Source organism: Oncorhynchus clarkii, chromosome 19 (assembly GCF_045791955.1).
Source record: "Oncorhynchus clarkii lewisi isolate Uvic-CL-2024 chromosome 19, UVic_Ocla_1.0, whole genome shotgun sequence".
Lineage (NCBI taxonomy): Eukaryota > Metazoa > Chordata > Actinopteri > Salmoniformes > Salmonidae > Oncorhynchus > Oncorhynchus clarkii.
In genome coordinates, this window is record NC_092165.1 from 28150403 (window position 1) to 28174585 (window position 24183).

At 45.1% G+C, this 24183-nt stretch overlaps 2 protein-coding genes across 2 annotated transcripts in view; one reads left to right on the top strand and one right to left on the bottom strand.

The window, feature by feature from the left end:
• The window catches only part of LOC139375008 (synaptosomal-associated protein 23-like), a 43989-nt gene extending 36927 nt beyond the window's left edge, over window positions 1-7062 (bottom strand). Inside the window, exon 1 of the mRNA XM_071116350.1 lies at window positions 6931-7062. The gene's annotated coding sequence lies outside the window, so the exon portion shown is untranslated. The remainder of the gene's footprint in view (window positions 1-6930) is intronic.
• On the top strand, window positions 6817-18283 carry LOC139375007 (ras and Rab interactor 3-like). Its single transcript, XM_071116347.1, has 14 exons — window positions 6817-7491; window positions 8688-9779; window positions 10025-10139; window positions 11488-11560; window positions 11649-11740; window positions 12088-13352; window positions 13560-13738; window positions 13944-14098; window positions 14850-15046; window positions 15706-15817; window positions 16101-16232; window positions 16379-16542; window positions 16710-16843; window positions 17055-18283. Exons 2-14 carry the CDS (start codon window positions 8802-8804, stop codon window positions 17272-17274), a joined length of 3816 nt encoding a protein of 1271 aa, XP_070972448.1. The 5' UTR covers window positions 6817-7491; window positions 8688-8801; the 3' UTR covers window positions 17275-18283.
• Window positions 18284-24183: the final 5900 nt, after the last annotated feature.

Consider the following 24183-nt stretch of genomic DNA (forward strand, 5'->3'; position numbering starts at 1 on the left):
TTCATAGTGGAGGTGGATGCGTCCGAGGCTGGGATTGGAGCCGTGCCGTCTCAGCGCTCGGGCACGCCACCGAAGCTCCGTCCCTGCGCTTTCTTTTCTAAGAAGCTGGGTCCAGCGGAGCGGAACTATGATGTGGGGGACCGGGAGTTACTAGCTATGGTAAAGGCCCTGAAGGTGTGGAGACACTGGCTAGAGGGGGCTAAACACCCTTTTCTCATCTGGACTGACCACCGTAATCTGGAGTATATTCGAGCAGCGAGGAGACTGAATCCGCGTCAGGCTAGGTGGGCCATGTTCTTTACACGTTTTAGATTTACGATCTCTTACGGACCAGGTTCCCTCAACACTAAGGCCGACGCGCTGTCCCGTCTCTATGACACCGAGGACCGGTCCATCGAACCCACTCCCATCCTTCCAGCCTCTCGGCTGGTGGCCCCAGTGGTATGGGAGGTGGACGCGGACATCGAGCGGGCGTTGAGGGTTGAACCTGCGCCTACGCAGTGTCCGACTATTCGAAGTTACGTACTGCTTGGTGTCCGTGATAAGTTGATTCGGTGGGCCCACACACTACCGTCTGCGGGTCATCCGGGGATTGATAGGACAGTGCGGGGGATGTGAGGCTCTATGTCTCTTCCTGTTCGGTATGCGCCCAGAGTAAGGCTCCTAGGCACCTTCCTAGAGGGAAGTTACAGCCCCTCCCGGTTCCACAACGGCCATGGTCCCATCTCTCGGTAGATTTCCTTACTGATCTTCCCCCATCTCAGGGGAACACTACCGTTCTGGTCGTTGTGGATTGGTTCTCTAAGTCCTGCCGTCTCCTCCCATTGCCTGGTCTCCCTACGGCCCTACAGACTGCAGAGGCTCTATTTACCCACGTCTTCCGGCACTATGGGGTTCCAGAGGATATCGTCTCCGATCGTGGTCCCCAGTTCACGTCCCGGGTTTGGAGGGCGTTTATGGAGCGTCTGGGGATCTCGGTCAGCCTTACCTCTGGTTATCACCCCGAAAGTAATGGGCAGGTGGAGAGAGTAAACCAGGAAGTGGGTAGGTTTCTGAGGTCGTATTGCCAGGACCGGCCAGGAGAATGGGCGAGGTACGTCCCGTGGGCAGAGTTGGCCCAGAACTCTCTTCGGCATTCGTCCACGAATATGTCGCCATTCGAATGCGTACTGGGCTACCAGCCGGTCCTGGCTCCATGGCATCGGAGTCAGACCGAGGCTCCTGCGGTGGAGGAGTGGGTACAGCGCTCTAGAGAGACCTGGCGGGCAGTCCAGGATTCTCTCAGGCAGGCCAGTGAACGGCAGAAGAGAGACGCTGACCGCCACCGCAGTGAGGCCCCGGTGTTTGCACCAGGGGACAGGGTCTGGCTCTCGACCCGAAATCTGCCCCTCCGCCTGCCCTGCCGGAAGCTGGGGCCGCAGTGTGTGGGGCCATTTAAAGTCCTGAGGAGGATAAACGAGGTGTGTTATAGATTGCAACTTCCCTCTTATTATCGTATTAACCCCTCGTTTCATGTGTCTCTCCTCAGGCCGGTGGTAGCTGGTCCCCTACAAGACAGTGAGGTACCGGAGGTCCCTCCACCCCCTCTGGACATCGAGGGGTCCCCGGCGTACACAGTACGAGCTATTCTGGACTCGAGACGCCGGGTGAGGGGGTACCGGGGAGGGACATTTTAGATCCTTCCCTCTTGAGGGATTTCCACCGCCTCCACCCGGATCGCCCTGCGCCTCGTCCTCCGGGTCGTCCTCGAGGCCGGGGTCGGCGCGCTGCGGGAGCCGCGCGTGGGGGGGGGGGGTACTGTCACGAACCTCGCCGAAGATGGTGCCTCTTCCTGTTCGGGCGGTGCTCGGCGGTTGTCGTCGCCGGCCTATTAGCTGCCATCGATTCCCTTTCCGTTTGTTTTGGTTATTGGGTAATTGGGTACACCTGTTTTGTATTAGGGTTTGTTTGTAGGGTATTTAAGGGCACTAGGCCCGCTGGGTATTTGTGCAGGCTTGTTTTTTGTTACGCTGTGTTTGATGGTGTGATTATTTCGTGTCTTTATTCTCCGGACTATTTTTGTCCTGTTGTTTGGACTGGCAACTTATGTGTGTTGGCGTGACTGTTTTGTTGCGCTGGTGAATAAATTTGACAAACGACTGAACCCTGCTCTCTGCGCCTGATTCCACCCACCACTCCTAGTTGATCGTAACAACACCATTCCAATTGTGAAGCACGGGGGTGGCAGCATCATGTTGTGGGGGTGCTTTGCTGCAGGAGGGACTGGTGCACTTCACAAAATAAATGGCATCATGAGGAAGAAAAATTATGTGAATATATTGAAGCAACATCTCAAAACATCAGTCAGGAAGTTAAAGCTTGGTCGCAAATGGGTCTTCCAAATGGACAATGACCCCAAGCATACTTCCAAAGTTGAGGCAAAATGGCTTAAGGACAACAAAGTCAAGGTATTGGAGTGGCCATAACAAAGCCCTGACCTCAATCTTATTGAAAATTTGTGGGCAGAACTGAAAAAACGTGTGCGAGCGAGGAGGCCTACAAACCTGACTCAGTTACACCAGGTCTGTCAGGAGGAATGGGCCAAAATTCACTGATCTTATTGTGGGAAGCTTGTGGAAGGCTACTCAAAATGTTTGAACCAAGTTAAACAATTGAAAGGCAATGCTACCAAATGCTAATTGAGTATATGTAAACTTCTGACCCACTGGGAATGTGATGAAAGAAATAAAATCTGAAATAAATCATTCTCTCTACTATTATTCTGACATTTCACATTCTTAAAATAAAGTGGTTTTCCTAACTGACCTAAGACAGGGAATTTTTACTCTGATTAAATGTCAGGAATTTTGAAAAACGAAATTTAAATGTATTTGGCTAAGGTATACAGTGGGGATACACAGAAGTATTTGATACACTGCAGATTTGGCAGGTTTTCCTACTTACAAAGCATGTAGAGGTCTGTAATTTTTTTATCATAGGTACACTTCAACTGTGAGAGACGGAATCTAAAACAAAAATCCAGAAAATCACATTGTATGATTTTTAAGTAATTAATTTGCATTTTATTGCATGACATAAGTATTTGATCACCTACCAACCAGTAAGAATTCCGGCTCTCACAGACCTGTTAGTTTTTCTTTAAGAAGCCCTCCTGTTCTCCACTCATTACCTGTATTAACTGCACCTGTTTGAACTCGTTATAAAAGACACCTGTCCACACACTCAATCAAACAGACTCCAACCTCTCCACAATGGCCAAGACCAGAGAGCTGTGTAAGGACATCAGGGATAAAATTGTAGACCTGCACAAGGCTGGGATGGGCTACAGGACAATAGGCAAACAGCTTGGTGAAAAGGCAACAACTGTTGGCGCAATTATTAGAAAATGGAAGAAGTTCAAGATGACAGTCAATCACCCTCGGTCTGGGGCTCCATGCAAGATCTCACCTCGTGGGGCATCAATGATCATGGGGAAGGTGAGGGATCAGCCCAGAACTACACGGCAGGACCTGGTCAATGACCTGAAGAGAGCTGGGACCACAGTCTCAAAGAAAACCATTAGTAACACACTACGCCGTCATGGATTAAAATCCTGCAGCGCACGCAAGGTCCCCCTGCTCAAGCCAGCGCATGTCCAGGCCCGTCTGAAGTTTGCCAATGACCATCTGGATGATCCAGAGGAGGAATGGGAGAAGGTAATGTGGTCTGATGAGACAAAAATAGAGCTTTTTGTTCTAAACTCCACTCGCCGTGTTTGGAGGAAGAAGAAGGATGAGTACAACCCCAAGAACACCATCCCAACCGTGAAGCATGGAGGTGGAAACATCATTCTTTGGGGATGCTTTTCTGCAAAGTGGACAGGACGACTGCACCGTATTGATGGGAGGATGGATGGGGCCATGTATCGTGAGATCTTGGCCAACAACCTCCTTCCCCCAGGAAGAGCATTGAAGATGGGTCGTGGCTGGGTCTTCCAGCATGACACCGACCAGATACACAAAGCCAGGGCAACTAAGGAGTGGCTCCGTAAGAAGCATCTCAAGGTCCTGGAGTGGCCTGGCCAGTCTCCAGACCTGAACCCAATAGAAAATCTTTGGAGGGAGCTGAAAGTCCGTATTGCCCAGCGACAGCCCCGAAACCTGAAGGATCTGGAGAAGGTCGGTATGGAGGAGTGGGCCAAAATCCCTGCTGCAGTGTGTGCAAACCTGGTCAAGAACTACAGGAAACGTATGATCTCTGTACCAAATATGAAGTTCTGCTTTTCTGATGTATCAAATACTTATGTCATGCAATAAAATGCAAATGAATTACTTAAAAGTCATACAATGTGATTTTCTGGATTTTTGTTTTCGATTCCATCTCTCACAGTTGAAGTGTACCTGTGATTACACTTACAGACCTCTACATGCTTTGTAAGTAGGACAACCTGCAAAACCGGCAGTGTATCAAATACTTGTTCTCTCCACTGTATGTAAACTTCCGACTTCAATTGTATGTATAAAATTGATAATTTCTTTAAAAGTAACAGAGAGCCCTCTCTGTAAATGTGATGTGTTTGAAGAGTTTATTGTTAAAAAAATAAGCAAAATTAAAAAGGCTACTTTTGAGTTATTAACGATAATATTTTTCATGTTGAATAAATTAAAGTGATAATTTTTTTCTCCAGAATATAGACATATTGTCTATTTTAGAGCACACTATAAGGACTATAATGACACCAAGATGTTGTCTGTTCCATGTACGGTTCACAGATCATAGTCTAACAGGAGTAAGGATGATATTTGGATGTTCATGGATGTTCATCATTGATGAACTGGAATAAAGTCATGTCCTGTTGTAGTTCCATATCCTGTCTCTGTAACGGTTTTCTTTAGGTGAAGGAGAGTCGGACCAAAATGCAGCGTTGTGATGATTCACGTTTGTTTAATAAAGGAAAACTATACATGAATAAACTACAAAATAATGAAATGTGAAAACCTAAACAGTCCTATCTGGTGCAAACACAGAGACAGGAACAATCACCCACAAACACACAGTGAAACCCAGGCTACCTAAATATGGTTCCCAATCAGAGACAATGACTAACACCTGCCTCTGATTGAGAACCATATCAGGCCAGATATAGAAATAGACAAACAAGACATCCAACATAGAATGCCCACCCAGCTCACGTCCTGACCAACACTAAAACAAGGAAAACACACACGAACGATGGTCAGAACGTGACAGTCTCGTGTCCAAGTTTTATCTTTCCTATTGTCACGCTGGTATGAAGAGATTCGGGAGACAGGCGCAGGAATACGTAATAGTTTTTTTTTACTCAGGCCAAATTACGGCGTGCCGTGTAAAAGCACTGGGACGAAGACCAAACAAACACGTAACAAAACACAGGGTTGAAACCAAAACAAAAGAGTGAGGAGTACCTTGAATAAAAAACACCAGTGCACAGTGATTAATGCACGGGATGAGACCCGTAATCGTCTGCGCAATCCACAAGGGCACGAAAGCCCAAAACACACAGCACAGGTACTCACACGCACCAACGGACAAATATCACACTTATACAATTACTAATCAATGGGACTAGGGACCAGGTGTGCGTAATGACACAGTTCCGGAGGGATCCGTGACACCTTTAGCTGACGGCCCACTCTACGGACCCTCCAAAGGGCGTAACATTTGTGGCAGCTGTGTTTGTTTTTCATTTTTATAACTAAAAAGAGCCTAAAATGTCCACTTTCGTCATGATTTTAAAAAAAATGGTTATGATACAAATGTAAAAAGCATGTTAAACACCCTTTCTCCCAATTACGTTATTATGTGAGATTTGCCAGAACAATATTGTATGTGATATCAAAAGTATTTCTGGACTATGCCGGCATGGAATTGCCCTTTAATTTAGAGTGATGTATTTAAGAGGGAACTTGCATACTGTGATGATCACACATGGTGCACTAGCTCACTGTGGTTCAGTCTCTAACCTTTGAGTGTGTACATTTCTCTCTCTCTCTTTCTCGCCCCCCCTATCTCTCTAACCCACTGCCCAGAAGAGGTCACACACACTGCTAACAGGAAGCATCTGCTCCGCTACGCTCTTGCGTTACATAAACAAAAAGAGGAAAATCATTTGTTCCGATCTCAGTTAGATTTTATAGTGACAGCTCAATCAAAAACAATCAAAGCAATCACAGTGGCTGAAACGCCAAAACGTTCTACACCGTCGTTTGGCAAAGATTTAAATGAAATGTAGCCTACATTACAAACACAAGACATCTATGGCCAGGGATCTGTTAAGTCACTGATTTCCCAATACAGTATGCAGTTCATAGGCATACGCAACTCGGAAATATGTTGCATGTGTTTGATCAGAAGTAAGGATTGAGATGAGGAGTAGAAAAGATGTACATTGAATTGCTTCGTTTTTATTATAGAGTGAAACGCTGTAAATAGAGGGAAGAACTCAGTTGGGTTCCAGGCTAGATAGAGAAGGGGGAATGCCATTGTGCACTAGCAGTGAAACTCTGCACACCCTGCATTTCACTATAGTTTCAAGTCTCGATCCAGGTTATAAAAGAAGGATGGAATGAGAATGGCATTGTGCAGTGTGTGCGCTAGCAGCTGTGAAACCGACCACATGCTATACTACCCTACATTCCCCGTGTCTGGATCTGGGTTTGAGGGGGGATTAAAGGGGTCGGCATCTGGATCTGTTTAAGCTAAAACACGCCTTCTTCTTCGTGCTAAACCCAATCAAGACGTAACGCTGTGTTATAGTTTTAGTTTCCAAACTCCTTACAGAGAAAATAAGAAAAAGCCAGATGTGACTGTTGAGGAACTAAGAGTGACAGAGAGAGAGAGAGAGAGAGAGAGAGAGAGAGAAGTGGGACAAGGGGAGAAGAGAGGGTAGGTATAGAACTAAGACTTACATACCTGAAGTATAGCTGTGTGAAGGGGGGAGGAGTTTAAGAGAGGAGAGGACCGAGGAGGGGGGAGGGCAGGCTGACCACCCTGATCTGCCTCTTCCTGACAGCACTGCAGTTCACAGAGACAGGAAGTAGAGACACACAGAAAGAGGGGAGGGGGGACAGGAGAGAGAGAGAGACAGACAGAGAGAGAGAGAGACAGAGAGAGAGAGAGAGAGAGAGAGAGAGAGAGAGAGAGAGAGAGAGAGAGAGAGAGAGAGACAGAGAGACAGAGAGACAGAGAGACAGAGAGAGAGAGAAGAATACTTTTCCTGTCACCTAACTTCTTGCAAACTGTGCTGGACTGGAGTGTGAGAAATACAGATTTAGGGTAGGAACACAGTGTGAAATAGAAAAGATAGAAGAAGGATATTGGCGAAAGAGAGAAGGACTTGGAGTTCTCAGTCTACCAACATGGATCGTTCCAGTGGAGTTGTGTGTGACTGACGCAGGGATAGGTTTGGCGTCCAAACAAATAATTATGAAAACAGCTGTTCTCGCTAAGGAAACCGGAGTATTTGCTGGCTGGGTATGTACAAACAATCTGCTGTAGAACTAGAAGGTCTGCAGGGTCTGTAGTAGAAACAATCTGTTCTTCAAGGGCAAACTAAATGGACAGGCGTTTAGTCTATGCAACTCGGGGCTCAAGGCCTCGCCCTCTTTTCTTTTCTGAACCTAAGAGAAGACACTAATTCAGCAACTGTTTTGGTTGTGTGCCTCTAGCTGAACAATCCTAACTTTGCGAAAGTTTTTTTGAAAAGCTTGCGTCAAAGATAGCCCCGCCCTTGGCCACATGATTGTTTTAAAGCAAACATATGATGTATGAATAGTATTTGATACATGCACATATCTTTCTAGGGTATAATTAAGTTAGGGCTGCCTGCCAAGAGGTTGGGGTGGGGGATCCAGATGAAAACGAGAAGAGGGCAGCTTCAGGGGGGAAATGTATTTGCTGAATCTGCTGAGAATGTGGGGAAATGTTCCTAACTGGAGAGGAGGATTGCAGACGGGCATGCATGAGTCATGGTTGACATGTTTTTTTCATGATCTCTCCACTACCTTTGAGACGACTGAAAACGTTGTTCTTGGATCTCTGTTAGCCACAGATATTTCAGGCGTAGGTGCGTTATGTACTGCACATGTGACTAATATACAGTGAATGCGGTGGTGTAAAGTACTTGAGGAAAAATACTTTAAAGTACTACTTAAGTAGTTTCTCTGGGTATCTGTACTTTACTTTTTGTATTTTTGACAACATTTCCTATAGAAATGAATGTACTTTTTACTCCATGCATTTTCCCTGACACTCAAAAGTACTCATTATATTTTGAATGCTTAGCAGGAAAGGAAAATGGTCCAATTTACACACTTCTCAAGAGAACATCCCTGGTCATCCCTACTGCCTCTGATCTGGTGGACTCACTAAACACACATGCTTCGTTTGTAAATGATGTCTGAGTGTAACAAAAAAATTAAAAAATTGGTGCCGTCTTGTTTGCTTTATATAAGGAACTTGAAAAATATTTATGCTTTTACTTTTGATACTTAAGTATATTTTAGCAATTACATTCACTTTCACACAAGTATGACAATTACATGTAGGTACTTTTTGCACCAATGAGTACATGATATACACAGCCATGGGTAATATAACCATACTTGGCATACTCATGGCTAAGGGACATTAGTAAGGAAATCTAATCTCTCCCTCACTTCTCTCCATAGGGTGAATGCTGAGCCTCGCTCCCCACCTAGACCCCCCCTCACCCCTAACTTATCTTCAGGGTCAACAGCACCGTTCCCTCCACCTAGACCCCCCTCTCCTCAGGACCACCCGTGATGACTCCCCCGACTCCCCCCTCTAAACCCTCCTCTCCCCCTGTCTCACCCCCACCCCCTGTCTCACCCGCTGACCCCACTCCCTCACCACCATTCCATTTAGACTCCTCCACCCCCCTCCCCCCTAAACCCCTCACTCCCTCCTCACCCTCCTCATCCACACCACCCCTTCTTTCAGCATCTGAACCGCTCCCTCCTCAAATTGACTTGACCATTGGCTCCACTGACACCACTGATGTCCCTCATGCCACTGTCCCAGAGGACTGTACCCCCCCACTCCCCAAACCCCTAGCAGAGGCATCTACTTCACTCCTCCCCACACCAATATCCCCTCAAGTCTCAGTACCCTCTACAATCCCTTTTCCTAATATCTTGGATGTCTCTCCTCCTCCTCCTCTCCCCTTAGATATGTCCTCTTCAGTCCCAGAGCTCTCTTCTTCAGAGCCAACCGTACCAGCACTTTCCTCTCACCCAGTCCCAAATCCCTCCTCACTTCCTCTCTCCTCTGCCTGTGTACCTCCTATTGCAAAACCCCCTCCCCCCACTCCCCCCATTCATCCTTACTCAAAACCCTCCTTATCTCCTTTGTCCTCTCCCCCTGTTCCTCTGGTCTCAAAGTTCTCCTCCGCCCCTCTTCCTAGACCCTCAGCAACTCGAAAACTCTCAGGTCCATCCCAGTCGAGACCCCCTGTTCCTCACCCTCACTCGATAGCGAAGCCATCCTCCCCTGCTCTCCCCAGACCCCCTCTTCCATCTACCAAGCCCTCATCTCCCACTCTCCCCAACCCACTAGTCCCTCTTTCAGCTAAGCCCTCCTCAGCCCCAACCCCAACCCCAGCCACAGCCACAGCCACAGCCACAGCCCCACCACCTAGCATCAGTATCCTGGAGAAGCTGATCAAAACATGTCCCGTGTGGTTGCAGTTAGCCATGGCCCAGGAGAAATCCTCACTTATACTGAAGAAAGAAACTCCTGGGGTGAGTGACAGACAAATTCTCTTTACGCAAACACACAGGCACATGTTGTTACTGTCTGAGGATAATGAGCCTCAAATTTGGATTCATTTATTACTCAAACACCCTTTCATAGACTTGCAAACATAGACGTCAAATACATACACACACACAAACACATGAAGGGCCAGACATCGTTTTCTGACATAACAAATATCACTGTAGAGATATTTCCTTATGATATTGATAGCGTGACTTTGTGCACCCAGATCTTTTTAGTGCGTAAAAGCCCGGACCAGAAGGCCATGGTCCTGTCAGTACGTGTGTCTAACCAGCAGGGGGAGCTTCAGGTCCAGGACATTCTGGTTAAAGAGGAGAAGTCATGTGAGTATCCTAACTAGAGATGGTCTATAATGTTGTAATGCACCTTGTAACAACTTTGTCCTAACCCTAAGCCTTCACAGTTTCCCACTCAAGGGGGATGTCTGTTTGTGTCCTGTCCTCAAACCCTAGTGAACAGTCAGTGGTAAATAGATATGGGGAATATCAGTGTTAAAGCCCTTGGTCCTGCTACCCCATCCATCCACCGACACAGAACACATGATGCTAGCCCATCCATCCACACACACAGAACACATGATGCTTGCCCATCCATCCACATACAGAACACATTACTACAGCTGCTCTATGTGACATGTGTGACTTCTGTGGTGGAGAGGGGAGGGTGAGGGTACTAACTTCCTGTCCCCTGCTCTTCTGGGCTGTATGTCGACAGTACAGGACTTCCTGATACTCTGAGCTCACCAGACCCCGGCCGCAGTGTAGGGAGGTGTGTGTGTGTGTTTGTGTGTGTGTGTGCAGCCTGGTCTCATAGACTAGACAACATAACCTTCTGTCTTATATAACCATACCAAACTTAACTAACCCTAACCTTGACCCTAACCCCTAACCCTAATCCATAATACATACCATACAAAACGCAACATACAGTATAATTGGAATGTCCCCGATTTACGTTTACTATGTTACGTCTACCCCTGAGTCCAGGTAGGTGTGTGTGTGTGAGAGAGAGATGTCCAGATATGTAAAGTATCCAGTATAACAATATCTGCATGTTCAGAATCTATATTTGTCAAGGAGTGCATGAAATGCACTTGGTATGCATGTCCTTGCAGCTACGTCCAGTAAATGTGTTGGCCTAGGATTGGGAAGTGCTTGTAACAAAGCTGTTATCTTTTGCTCATCTCTGTCAACTTTCAAAGTTTTCTCCCCTCTATAAATAGTTATTGTCTGTGGCTTGGATGGGTTTAAGTTTCACTTTGCACATTGATAGTTACCATAGTATAGTTATGCACGATATGAGAGAGAGAGAGAGAGAGAGAGAGAGAGAGAGAGAGAGAGAGAGAGAGAGAGAGAGAGAGAGAGAGAGAGAGAGAGAGAGATCATGTGTGCAAGCCCCAATCTGTCCCTAATCTGTCCCTACTACATGATTAAGGGATCATTGTGATGTAGAGTGATCCTCTGTGGCTCAGTTGGAACGGCATGGCGCTTGCAATGCCAGGATAGGGTGCGTCGTTTGATCCCAAAGGACCACCCATCAATTAAACATGTATACAAGCATGACTGTCAGTTGCATCAGAATTTATACAGTATCAGTATCTAGTATCAGTATTGATACAGTGTCAATATTGATACAGTTTTGCGTTATACCACCCTTTCCATCCCGTAACAGTGATCTACCTGGAAGGGTCTGTCCTGGTCTTTGACACCATCTTCAAACTCATCTCCTTCTACTGTGTCAGCCGGTAAGACAAGACTGATACTTCATATCCTACAGCCTGGCACTCAAAATATTCACTTGTTCTAAATGAATAATCATTTATTCTCTTCCAGGGATATTCTCCCCTTCACTCTGAGGTTGCCTGAGGTCATCGTCCAGGCAACCAAGTATGAAGATATAGAGACGATATCGACGTTAGGCTCAGGTACTTTGAATGCATCTTCCTTTGGTGTGTCTATGGGGTAGGGGTACATTATCTCACGGTAAGGCAAAAATAAAAGTGTAGGAGGCTTTTGGTGAAATAGAGAGGAAGTGTGACAACCGTGTTGATGTGTGAGTGAGCGGATGTTCAGACAGTGAAGTGTCCTGTACTGAATATATTAAGGCGAGCTTCCTCCTTTAATAGCCACACAACACAACCCTCCAGATTCAACAAAGATCCAGCATATTTTGAACATAAGAGTAACATGAATGTCTAATGATGGAACTGTCCGTTTGGGGTTCGGCTCTCTGGTGATAGTGTGATGGGTAATTGTCAGTTTCTCCTGTCAGATTTCTGGGGCTCTCAGCTGAACAGTTCCTCTGAGGAGCCAGGACAAAGGGACACACCAGTAGACCAGGGCCGGGGTCACAGCTCCTCGTGTGAGATCCATCTGTCTGCTGGGACCGGTAACGAGCGGCTGTGGTACGTTAACCCCGTCTTCATTGAGGAGTATTGCAGCAGCCTGGAGGCCTCCACTCCCGTCGTTGCTCCCATCCTCAGGAGCCAGAGCCTGAACACCCCAGGCCAAGGGCAGGGCCAAGTACCCCCCAAATTCAAACGCCCCCCACCACGACCCCCTAATGCCCCTGAGGGATTGTTACTGTCACAGGGGGCCAAGCATGGGAACAGAGGGACGTCTGATTCCCCCTCCCCATGCTCACCACCCACACCTCTTAGAGTTACAACCAAGTTAGGGCAGAAAGGAGAAGGAAACAGCAGCAAAGGCAGTGGGGAGGGAGAGAGAGCTGCTTCTCAGATTTTCTCAGAGAGAGAGGTGTCAGTTACAGCCACTGACTCAGTAGCAGCTACTCAGCCTCTACAGCATCTGTCACCACACGGAGCAACAGCTAGACATCAGCACCCAGCACCCCGGCCACCCCCACACAGGATACCACTTGTGCCCCTACGGCGGATGCCCTCAGAGAAGCGTCCCCCACCCCCAGGACAGGAGCCGCCCCAGCCAGAAGGAGGCCCCCTGACCCTCACCACACCCTCAAAGAGGAAGATGAAGGAGGAGGGCAGTGTTGGCACAGTGCCTGTTGCTTCACTGGTGTGCATCGACGGTACCACCAACATGGTAGAGGAGAAGAAGGAGTTAAGAGTGGAGCCCTATGCTGGTGAGACAGAGACACTGCAGAGGCAAGGGACATCAGAGACTTCAAACAGCAGTGACGCTGTTAGCGTGGCTGCACCAGCGCCTCTGACGAAGAGGACCGCACCGCCAGTCCCGCCTCCCAGAAAGAATAAGCCCTCCCAGGCCACGCCCACTACAACTCTCTCCCCAGACGTGATAGGTGGAGGACTTCTTTCAATCAATGCATCATCAGACACCCCACAGACCTCCAGCATCCCCTCGCCAGCCCGGAGGGCCATTTCCATCGCTGAGGGGGAGGTGAGGGAGGCCAGGGGGGCAGATGTGTCCCTGTACGCCCCTGATGGTGGCGCGGCCCTCCCTGCACTGGACCATGACTCTTACTCTACCAGCAGCACAGAGGAGGAGGCCGATACGGTGGCCAGTCAGGCTGGAGGGGCCGTTGGGACCAACAATACCAAAGTATATATATTCATTTCATTGATTTATTTTCAACCTTTATTTCCCCAGGAAGTCCCATTTAACATTATTATGCAGCTCAGCTGTGTAACTAACATGATCCTAACCACAATCTTAACTTGCTGCTGTTGCTGTCTTACTGTATGAGAACTTGCACAACATTTTCCTGTAAAATAAAGTACTTATCATTGAAAAACCAACAAACCCCAGGTGTCAATGAAAAGGACCCCGACCATCATGCTGGACCGGGCCAAGCAACGCCTCTCCATGGTCAACTTCTCCAGTGTGTTCACCAACTTCATGAGCGCTGACCACAAGCTGCAGAAGAGGATGGTGGAACTGTCCCGGGACGGGAGCTCCTACTTCGGGAACCTGGTGAAGGATTACAGGTAAGGACCAGTTCAACACAATATTTTTTTTTAGAATCGCTTAGTTGATGGGCTGATTAGGGCCGAACATATTTTCATTCAAAGCAGAATCTTGTTCATTTCAACTCTTATCTCTGTCCAGCCACGGAAAATGTCCCTTAAAATTGGCACAAAATAAAGATCACTTCAGAAACCCTCGATCGACTAATTAGTGAATCTATCCCAGGGTGTACATTCTGGAGACCATGGGGAAGCACAGCTCCAGCACTGAGCTGCTGCAGGAGATCAGGCAGATGATGACCCAGCTGAAGAGTTACCTCATCCAGAGCACTGAGCTGCAGAACCTCCTGGAGCCCAACGTCTACACAGAGGACAAACTAGGTACCTGCTTACTTACATAATTCCCCTCGATATACTCATCATTCATCTGTCAATACCCAGCGTTAATGACTCCACTCCATTCCTCCATTCCTTACACGGTTAAAGTTCCACTTGTTCCTTACTTTAATTGTCCTGTTGGACACTGGATATGTTTATTTGAAGATTTTTGGCAAAAATGTTCGTATCATGTTACCATTATTCCCTGTCAAACAGGAGGCAGTTGTCATTACCAGTCTTCTCTTTGTGCGTGGTAAATTAGACTTTGTAGTGGCACCTATCAAATTACAACAGGGACATAAGACATCGTTGTTAGTGAGGGTTGTCACCGTTGACATTTGATGGCTTAACTGGGTTGCCAGTTTACAAGAAGTCCCCTTTGAGATACAACTTATTTAGCCTCCAGCATGAAATGCTGAATGTCAGGTTTTCTTCCACAGTGTAACATACAGAATACAATATATATTAAAGGGAGGATAATATTCATACTGAATTAATAACCATTTGGATAGATTTTTTTCCCCCCATAAAAAACTACAGTATAATTGCAGGCAAAATGACAATAGTTCCAAAAACACTTTAATTAATCGGCTTCCGTGTTTGCGTAGAGAGTATAATAACCAGCAGCCATGAGTAGCCACATTCTAGTTTCCTCCTTTACTCTTTGCACTGCACAGAAGAGTAACTGTGGCCCCAACATGCTCTCTCCCCAATGATTTCTAACCCGTGTTTTTGTTGTCTTGTACCTCTCCAGAGGTGATTATGGAGGCTGCTCTGTGTAAGGCTGTGCTGAAGCCTCTGCGGGACGCTGTCTACTCCGGCCTGAAGGACATCCACTCCAGGGGGGGCTCTCTGAAGAGGCTGAAGGAGAACCAGAGTGTGGTCCTGGGCACCACCACCACAGATCTGGGGGTTACCACCAGTGTTCCAGAGATCCCTGTCATGGAGAAGGTAGACAGGGCTGCATCTGAAACGGCACATGATTCTCTGTGCAGGCTATTGCTTTGACCCCTTGATCACTTTCTATGGCTCCTGACTATTTGTCTTGTGTGTTTTTGTCCGATGTGGATTTCCCCTCTGGGATTAATAAAGTACCTATCTATACTGGGTATCATAAGTATTCACCCCCCTTGGATTTCTTCACATTTTATTGTGCTACAAAGTTGGATTCAAATTGATTTATTTGTGATCTATACAAAATACTCTGTAAAGTCAAAGTGGAAGATGAATTATGAATATAAACTAAAACACGAATATACCTTGATTAGATAAGTATTCACGCCTGAGTCAATACATGTTAGAATCACCTTTGGCAGTGATTACAGCCGTGAGTCGTCTTGGGTAAGTCCCTAAGAGCTTTGCACACCTGGATTGTGCAATATTTGCCCATTATTCTTAAACAAACAAATTCAAGCTCTGTCAAGGTGTTGGGGATCATGGCTAAAATTTGAATAGTTTTCTTAATTTCAGTATATGTGACAAGTATAGTGTAGAGAATCATTGTACCATCTAAACCGCTGTGAAATATATTTTCCATAACCAAAATATTGTATCTATCTATCTATCTATCTATCTATCTATCTATCTATCTATCTATCTATCTATCTTAGATCCAGCTGAAGCTGATGACCCTCCACCTTGAGTACTCCCCTCAGAAGAAGATTGATCTGCTCCTCAAGACCTGCAAGATCATCTATGAGTCCATGTCCATAGGCTGCCCAGGTGAGGCACTGTCTTTGTTGCCGGGTAGATTTAGGTGGTTCAATTATAATGATCTTTGTCATGCTTGCTAGTGTAACAGTAGTCTCACAATGCCATCCTTCCAAGTCTTGCTTATTTCCTGGACTACCTCCAAACGAACGTTAGGAAGCATGGAAATCAAGGCTAGTATAAGAGTGCAGATTGAAGTTGATGATGAGCGATCATTACTGCCTGACGACACCAACGTTTACAAATACCTGACTGTCACGTGAACTGATTGGGATGGCGGTTGACTTGCCAACAGGAAAAGCCTTTGGTGTAGATGACTTCCTGCCAGTGCTGATGTACGTCCTGGCCAGGAGCAACATGGCCTTCCTGCTACTGGACGTAGAGTACATGATGGAGCTGATGGACCCTGCACTGCAGCTAGGAGAAGGTAGGGAGAAACGAAATGCCATACACACGCACACACACAGACCACACGCAAGCACACATGCGGACACACTCATACCAACTGCTGCACCCAAACACACAGATAGTACCACTGTTAATGGTGACTATATTTTGTGTGTGTGTCACCAGGCTCCTACTACCTGACGACCACGTATGGAGCCTTGGAGCACATAAAGAACTATGACAAGCAGGCGGTGACACAGCAGCTCAGTCTGGAGATCCAGGACTCTATCCACCGCTGGGAGAAGAGACGCACCCTGAACAAGGCTCGGGTGTCACGCTCATCTGTACAGGTCCGTTTGGACCACCATATGAGTACAATACAATATGTCACCGCAGTATTGGGATATTGGATAGTTATGACTATATGATTATTCTTTGAAATTGTAATTGTCACTACGAAAACAATCGTTCCATGATATCTGATGTCCTCCCGCTTTTTGCTCTGGTCCCATTCCAGGACTTCATCAATGTGTCGTTCCTGGAGGCGGGGTCTAACACTAAGACCCTGGGGGTTCTCCCCACCACCACGGCCCAGGACCTGTGTGCCCAGTGTGCTGACAAGTTTGAGGTGCTGGAGCCAGAGTTCTACAGGTACAATCTCCTGACGTTGTGCCCTTGAGCAAGGCATTTAACCCCTAAAAACGTCTCCATCCAGGCATGCTGCTCTGCGGCTGACACTGTGCCTGTCAATAATGTATGTGAATGCTTTTGGGATGGTTGATGTAGGCGAAAGACACATTTACCTTTCTCACAAAATGGACAATAAAGTATCGATTCTTTTTTATTCTATTATATTCCACAGCCTGAGTGTACTAGTTGAGGGCCACTACCAGCTCCTGGCCCCGGGGGAGTCCCCCCTCACCATCAAGTCTAGTTTCCACCACAGTGAGCCCCGCAAGGAGTACCATTTTGTCTACCGGCCTGGAAGGACAGAGTCGGAAGGGCAGGAGGCAGAGAGTGAGGAGCCAGCGCCCACAGCGGAGACAGAGCCTGACGAGGAGAAGAGTCTGATCGAGATATGATATTAAGGTGTGTGTGTGTGGTGCGTGCATGCATGGCCTAGACGAAGCTCAAATGATTGAGGAGCTGCTCAAGGGAATGCAATGGCATCCTCCTCAACCACAACAGACATTTTAAACGAGACATGGATTTTTTTCTTTAGTGGAGCAAAATGGACTCAAGTCCAAGATGGACATGATAGTTCTGCCAAACCATACAATCTTCAATAAAAATACCATCTTCAGGTTTGAGAACATGTGGAGACTTTGTGAAAGAAGAGAACCATCACCACACCTAGGACCTCAGGTCTAAATTTCACTCAAGTTTACTTTGGCTTCTGTATGACTTCTGCGCTGACTCATCTTGCTCAGTGAGTCCCTGCAAGGTTGACCAAAGCTGCAGCGATAAAGGGATATTGTCCTCCTCTAGTTTGAAAGGGTACAATGGCATGGATAATTAAAAGATAAAGGATCAGGACAAGGAGACTCAGCTTGGATCCCAAATGGCACCCTATTCCCTATTCCCTAGTAGTGCACTACTTTTGATCGGGGGGACCATTAAGGGCACTATGTAGGGAATATGTATGTAGGGATGTAGGGAATAGGGTCTAATTTGGGCCGACTGTGTATCCTGTCTGGTCGGTGTTCATTTTCATATTTAACCGACTTTACGCTTCTTCAACAGTTCCGACAGACAATGAGCTGTTCAATGGTTTAGCTAATTTAATTTTGCATGACAATATCCTTGCCAATATTATCTGAGTGGGTTTATATGCTCAAGAAAGACTGCTACTCTCTGTATATCCGTATTTGCTCTGCTGGATTTGTATACTCTTGCAGCTGTGCTGTGGATAGGTTTCATCAATGTCCTGAAAGAACCTTTGATGTCTCATTCTAGAAGGTGTCTGTTACAATACCATCCATTAAGGTCAAACGCAATTCCCTTAAGTCTACCAGGCACTCATGGTTTACATTGGTTAATGGTGCTAAGCCATATTATACTGTAATTAATTAAACTGTCACCATGACTTTATATAGTGTGTCTCTTTTATTGTTTCACACATTTGATAAGTGAATTGTGTCGTTTTTCGTATGCAAACTGTTTCATGTGGACGTATCCGGAGAAGAAATGCTGGATATAAATTTTTTGATCCTTTCAGAAATTCCAATGTGGTATCAATAGAATTGATCCACACACTGAATAACAAAATCCCTAATTTACCCGTGTAGAATTCTGTGGAAAATTATGTTATATTGGCTTGCTTTCCAAAAAAATCAGAATGAAGTGAAATATTGTCTTACAAAAGGAGACAGGACAAGGATATATCAGGTTATTTGTGTTGGTGAGTGTATGTGTGATGTCTTTCTGTCTATGACGTTTTGGGGGTACAAAGAAATGAGGGGGTGTGTTGTCTGTATGTCAGATTGAGAGCGGGAGAGATAAAGAGGGGGAGAGATGGAGAGAGGGAGAGATGGAGAGATGAGGAGAGAGGGAGATGGAGAGTACGCGAGATGACGTCTAAGAGGTTATCAGTTTGCACACGTAACAGAGTCCTTAATTGAAACAATAACAAAGCGCCACCCCGCCTCTGTTTTGCTAACAAGCTGAGGGATGGGACTGGAGAAATGTAACCACTCTCAAATTCATAGGCAGAGCTATGGATTTTTTAAAATGTTTTTATTTCACCTTTATTTAACCAGGTAGGCAAGTTGAGAACAAGTTCTCATTTACAATTGCGACCTGGCCAAGATAAAGCAAAGCAGTTCGACACATACAACAACACAGAGTTAAACATGGAGTAAAACAAGCATACAGTCAATAATACAGTAGAAAAATAAGTCTATATACAATGTAAGCAAGTGAGGTGAGATAAGGGAGGTAAAGGCAAAAAAAGGCCATGGTGGCGAAGTAAATACAATATAGCAAGTAAAACACTGGAATGGTAGATTTGCAGTGGAAGAATGTGCAAAGTAGAGATATAAATAATGGGGTGCAAAGGAGCAAAACAAATAAATACAGTAGGAGGAGAGGTAGTTGTTTGGGCTAAATTATAGATGGGCTATGTACAGGTGCAGTAATCTGTGAGCTGCTCTGACAGCTGGTGCTTAAAGTTAGTGAGGGAGATAAGTGTTTCCAGTTTCAGAGATTTTTGGCAGCAGAGAACTGGAAGGAGAGGCGGCCAAAGGAAGAATTGGTTTTGGGGGTGACCAGAGAGATATACCTGCTGGAGTGCGTGCTACAGGTGGGTGCTGCTATGGTGACCAGCGAGCTGAGATAAGGGGGGACTTTACCTAGCAGGGTCTTGTAGATGACCTGGAGCCAGTGGGTTTGGCGACGAGTATGAAGCGAGGGCCAGCCAACAAGAGCGTACAGGTCGCAGTGGTGGGTAGTATATGGGGCTTTGGTGACAAAACGGATGGCACTTGGATAGACTGCATCCAATTTATTGAGTAGTGTATTGGAGACTATTTTGTAAATGACATGGCCGAAGTCGAGGATCAGTAGGATGGTCAGTTTTACAAGGGTATGTTTGGCAGCATGAGTGAAGGATGCTTTGTTGTGAAATAGGAAGCCAATTCTAGATTTAACTTTGGATTGGAGATGTTTGATGTGAGTCTGGAAGGAGAGTTTACAGTCTAACCAGACACCTATGTATTTGTAGTTGTCCACATATTCTAAGTCAGAGCCATCCAGAGTAGTGATGTTGGACGGGCGGGCAGGTGCAGGCAGCGATGGGTTGAAGAGCATGCATTTAGTTTTACTTGTATTTAAGAGCAATTGAAGGCCACAGAAGGAGAGTTGTATGGCATTGAAGCTCGTCTGGATGGTTGTTAACACAGTGTCCAAGGAAGGGCCAGAAGTATACAGAATGGTCTCATCTGCGTAGAGGTGGATCAGAGACTCACCAGCAGCAAGAGTGACATCCTTGATGTATACAGAGAAGCGAGTCGGTCCAAGAATTGAACCCTGTGGTACCCCCATAGAGACTGCCAGAGGCCCGGACAACAGGCCCTCCGATTTGACACACTGAACTCTATCAGAGAAGTAGTTGGTGAACCAGGCGAGGCAACCAGGTCAATGAATAGAGCTGCACAGTATTGTTTCTTATCGATGGCGGTTAAGATATCGTTTAGGACCTTGAGCGTGGCTGAGGTGCACCCATGACCAGCTCTGAAACCAGATTGCATAGCGGAGAAGGTATGGTGGGATTCGAAATGGTCGTAATATGCAAGGACTGACCATCCATGATGTCACAAGTATAGTTGTAACCATGTTTTGAGGCTACACAGTGTTTGTTTACATTTACAGTGTTTATAACCAATGGAGTAAAACAAGCTTCTACTTAGGGTTCTGATGGGGTTTGCCAATCGATCTAAGCTCATAAAGCATTTATACGTTATATTCTTCAAGAATCAATGGGTATAATATCATGGATTCAAATTCCAAAAATGGACGTAGCAACTATGGATTTTAGCTTTAAGAACTTACCGAAAGCTCACTCCACATCTAGCTTGAAATGTCGCCAATGGAACTATCAAATTAAAACAATTTTTTTTATAGCTTAATTGGTTGCTACGAGCAGAGGCAGGGACAGTGGAGGAAGCTGTGCTGTTAGCAGCACGTCATTTCCACTGGTTGAATCCCTATTTGCAAGTGTACAAGTGTACAAGGCGATGATGCAATGTTAGTTCTTTGTTTGGACCCTCTTTGCAATGCAACACAGAGGTTTAGAGATGACATGGTTTCAGAATCATTGAACTGGTATTATGCAATGTCACGAAGTGTCTTTATGTCGTTCTCCATTTGGAAATGTATACTTGCATTTGATTGGATGAAGCTAACAACAGTAAGGAGACAGCACCGAGAAGCTTACAGCGAAATGATCATGGGCGATAAAAAGGGGAAGAAAAAGAGAGACCAGTGAGAAAGAGGTTGAGGTTAAGGCTATGTGAGCGTCATAAGAGTGCGTTGAAACGAGGTGAGTCAAACGCACCTCATTTACTTATGCTTCTTCTTTCCCTTTTTCCTCTTCTCTCTTTTTCGGGACTAAATTTTTTCGTGCCAGGCCCTTAGTTACTTCTGTAGCAATGACACTATCTAAGCCCTGCTCTGCTCGACACGATGACACTGTAAGGACGTTTTAGAATAGTGTGACCCCAGCATGTCTTTGTAAGGTGGCCTCTCGTTTACTACTTACCCCTCATCACGTTGCTTCTCTTGGCCTCCCTCGGTCTCCCTACATCTCGCAGTCTTACACATTCCACATCTCTTTCTGTCATGATCTCCCCCTTGCTCGCCCACACTTTTTCAGTTCTGCCCACACATTTTCTATAGGTTTGAGGACAGGTATTTGTGATGGCCACTCCAATACCTTGACTTTGTTGTCCTTAAGCCATTTTTCCACAACTTTGTAAGTATGCTTGGGGTCATTGCCCATTTGGAAGACCCATTTGCGACCAAGCTTTAACTTCTTGAACGATGTCTTGAGATGTTGCTTCTATATATCCACATAATTTTCCATCCTCATGATGCCATCTATTTTGTGACGTGCACCAGTCCCTCCTGCAGCAAAGCACCCCCACAACATGATGCTGCCACTCCCATGCTTCACAGTTGGTATGGTGTTCTTCGGCTTGCAGGCCTCCCCCTTTTTCCTCCAAACATAACGATGGTCATTATGGCCAAACAGTTATATTTTTGTTTCATCAGACCAGAGGACATTTCTCCAAAAAGTATGATCTTTGTCCCCATGTGCAGTTGCAAACCGTAGTCTGGCTTATTTATGGCTGTTTTGGAGCTTCTTCCTTGCTGAGCGGCCTTTCAGGTTATGTCGATATAGGACTTGTTTTACTGTGGATATAGATATTTTGTACCTGTTTCCTCCAGCATCTTCACAAGGTCCTTTCCTGTTCTGGGATTGATTTGCACTTTTCGCACCAAAGTACGTTCATCTTTAAGAGAGAGAACACGTCTCCTTCCTGAGTGGTATGACGGCTGCGTGGTCCCATGGTGTTTATACTTGCCACTATTGTTTGTACAGATGAACGTGGTACCTTCAGGCGTTTAGAAATTGCTCCCAATTTTTTTCTGAGGTCTTGGCTGATTTCTTTTGATTTTCCCATGATGTCAAGCAAAGAGGCACTGGGTTTGAAAGTAGGCCTTGAAATACATCCACAGGTACACCTCCAATTGACACAAATTATGTTAATTCGCCTATCAGCAGCTTCTAAAGCCTTGACATCATTTTCTGGAATTTTCCAAGCTGTTTAAAGGCACAGTCAACTTAGTGTATGTAAACTTCTGACCCACAGGAATTGTGATACAGTGAATTATAAGTGAAACAATCTGTCTGTAAACAATTGTTGGAAAAATGACTTGTGTCATGCACGAAGTAGATGTCCTAAAACTATAGTTTGTTAACAAGAAATTTGTGGAGTGGTTGAAAAACAAGTTTTAATGACTTCAACCTAAGTGTATGTAAACTTCTGACTTCAACTGTAAATTTAAAAAAAAATGTAAATAATATACTTCAAATACGAGATGTATTTTTTGAGTATATCTTATATATACTGTAAATATAATATCATTACACTTCAACACACTTTTTAAAAGTTAAAAGTGTACTTTATGTTAATAGTTTTTTCTACTTTTTTTACTATACTTGTCTAGTTAAATAAAGATTAATTAAATAAAATAATAAAATACTATATGTTCACTATCATTAAACTTAAACACACTCATTAAAACTGGTCTTCAACTTCAATCGCTTTATTTGTAATTTAGTATTAATTCAAAATACACTTGGATTTGGAAAAAGCATTGTTTTTTATGAAACTCTGCTTTGCAGTGATCATGTAAACTATAAGTGTACAGTGTCTTGCAAAAGTATTCATACCCCTCGTATTTCTTCACATTTATTATTGTGTTAAAAAGTGGGAATAAATTGATTTTAATTGTCATCCGTTGTCAACAATGAACACAAAATACTCTGTAATGTCAAAGGGCAGAGCCCCACCTGTTTTCAGCCCCACATTCTTACTAAAAATATTTCAATTTTTTTTTATTTGAATTTTTTGGGGGGCACTTAGTGCCTGTGTTGCATGTTATTGCATGTTATTTTGGCATTAGTACGTGTCACAGTTTGCAAACAATGTAAAAAAATATATATATCGTTGAGTTAATAAAGCCGCATATTAACATGGTCTCTTTTTTGTTTCTTGCCCCTGTATATTCAGTAAATCTCTGAGACTTGAACCATCTGCCTCAAGATTCTGCATCTGGGTTTCATCCTGAGTCATGATAGGAATGTTACCATGAGGCCATTGGTGATTGTAAAACAGTTACAGAGTTCAATGGCTGTGATGGGAGAAAACCGAGGATGGATCAACAACATTATAGTGACTCCACAGTAATGATTTTAAAGACAGAGGGAAAGTAATAATACAAATATACACAATCAACATTTTCCAAAATATACTGTAGATATTGTATGCAAAAAAACTTTTGGCCTAAATGCAAAAGCCTTATGTTTGGGGCAAATCCAAGACAACACATTACTGAGTAACTACCTCCTTATTTTAAAGCATGGTGGTGGCTGCTTCACGGTATGGCTATGCGTAACATTGGCAAATACTGGGGAGTTTTTCAGGATAAAAAGAAATGGGATGGAGTTAACATTAAGCACAGGCAAAATCCTTGAGGAAACCTGTTTCAGTCTGCTTTACAACAGACGCCGGGAGAGGAATTCACCTTTTAGCAGGACATTTTAACATACAAACACAAGACCAAATCTACACTTGAGTTGCTTACCAAGAAGACAGCGAATGTGGCCAAGTTACAGTTTTGACTTAAATCTGCTTGAAAATCAAAGGCAAGATTTGAACATTTCTGTGTAGTCATGAGCACCAACATCTTGACAGAGCTTGAAGAAT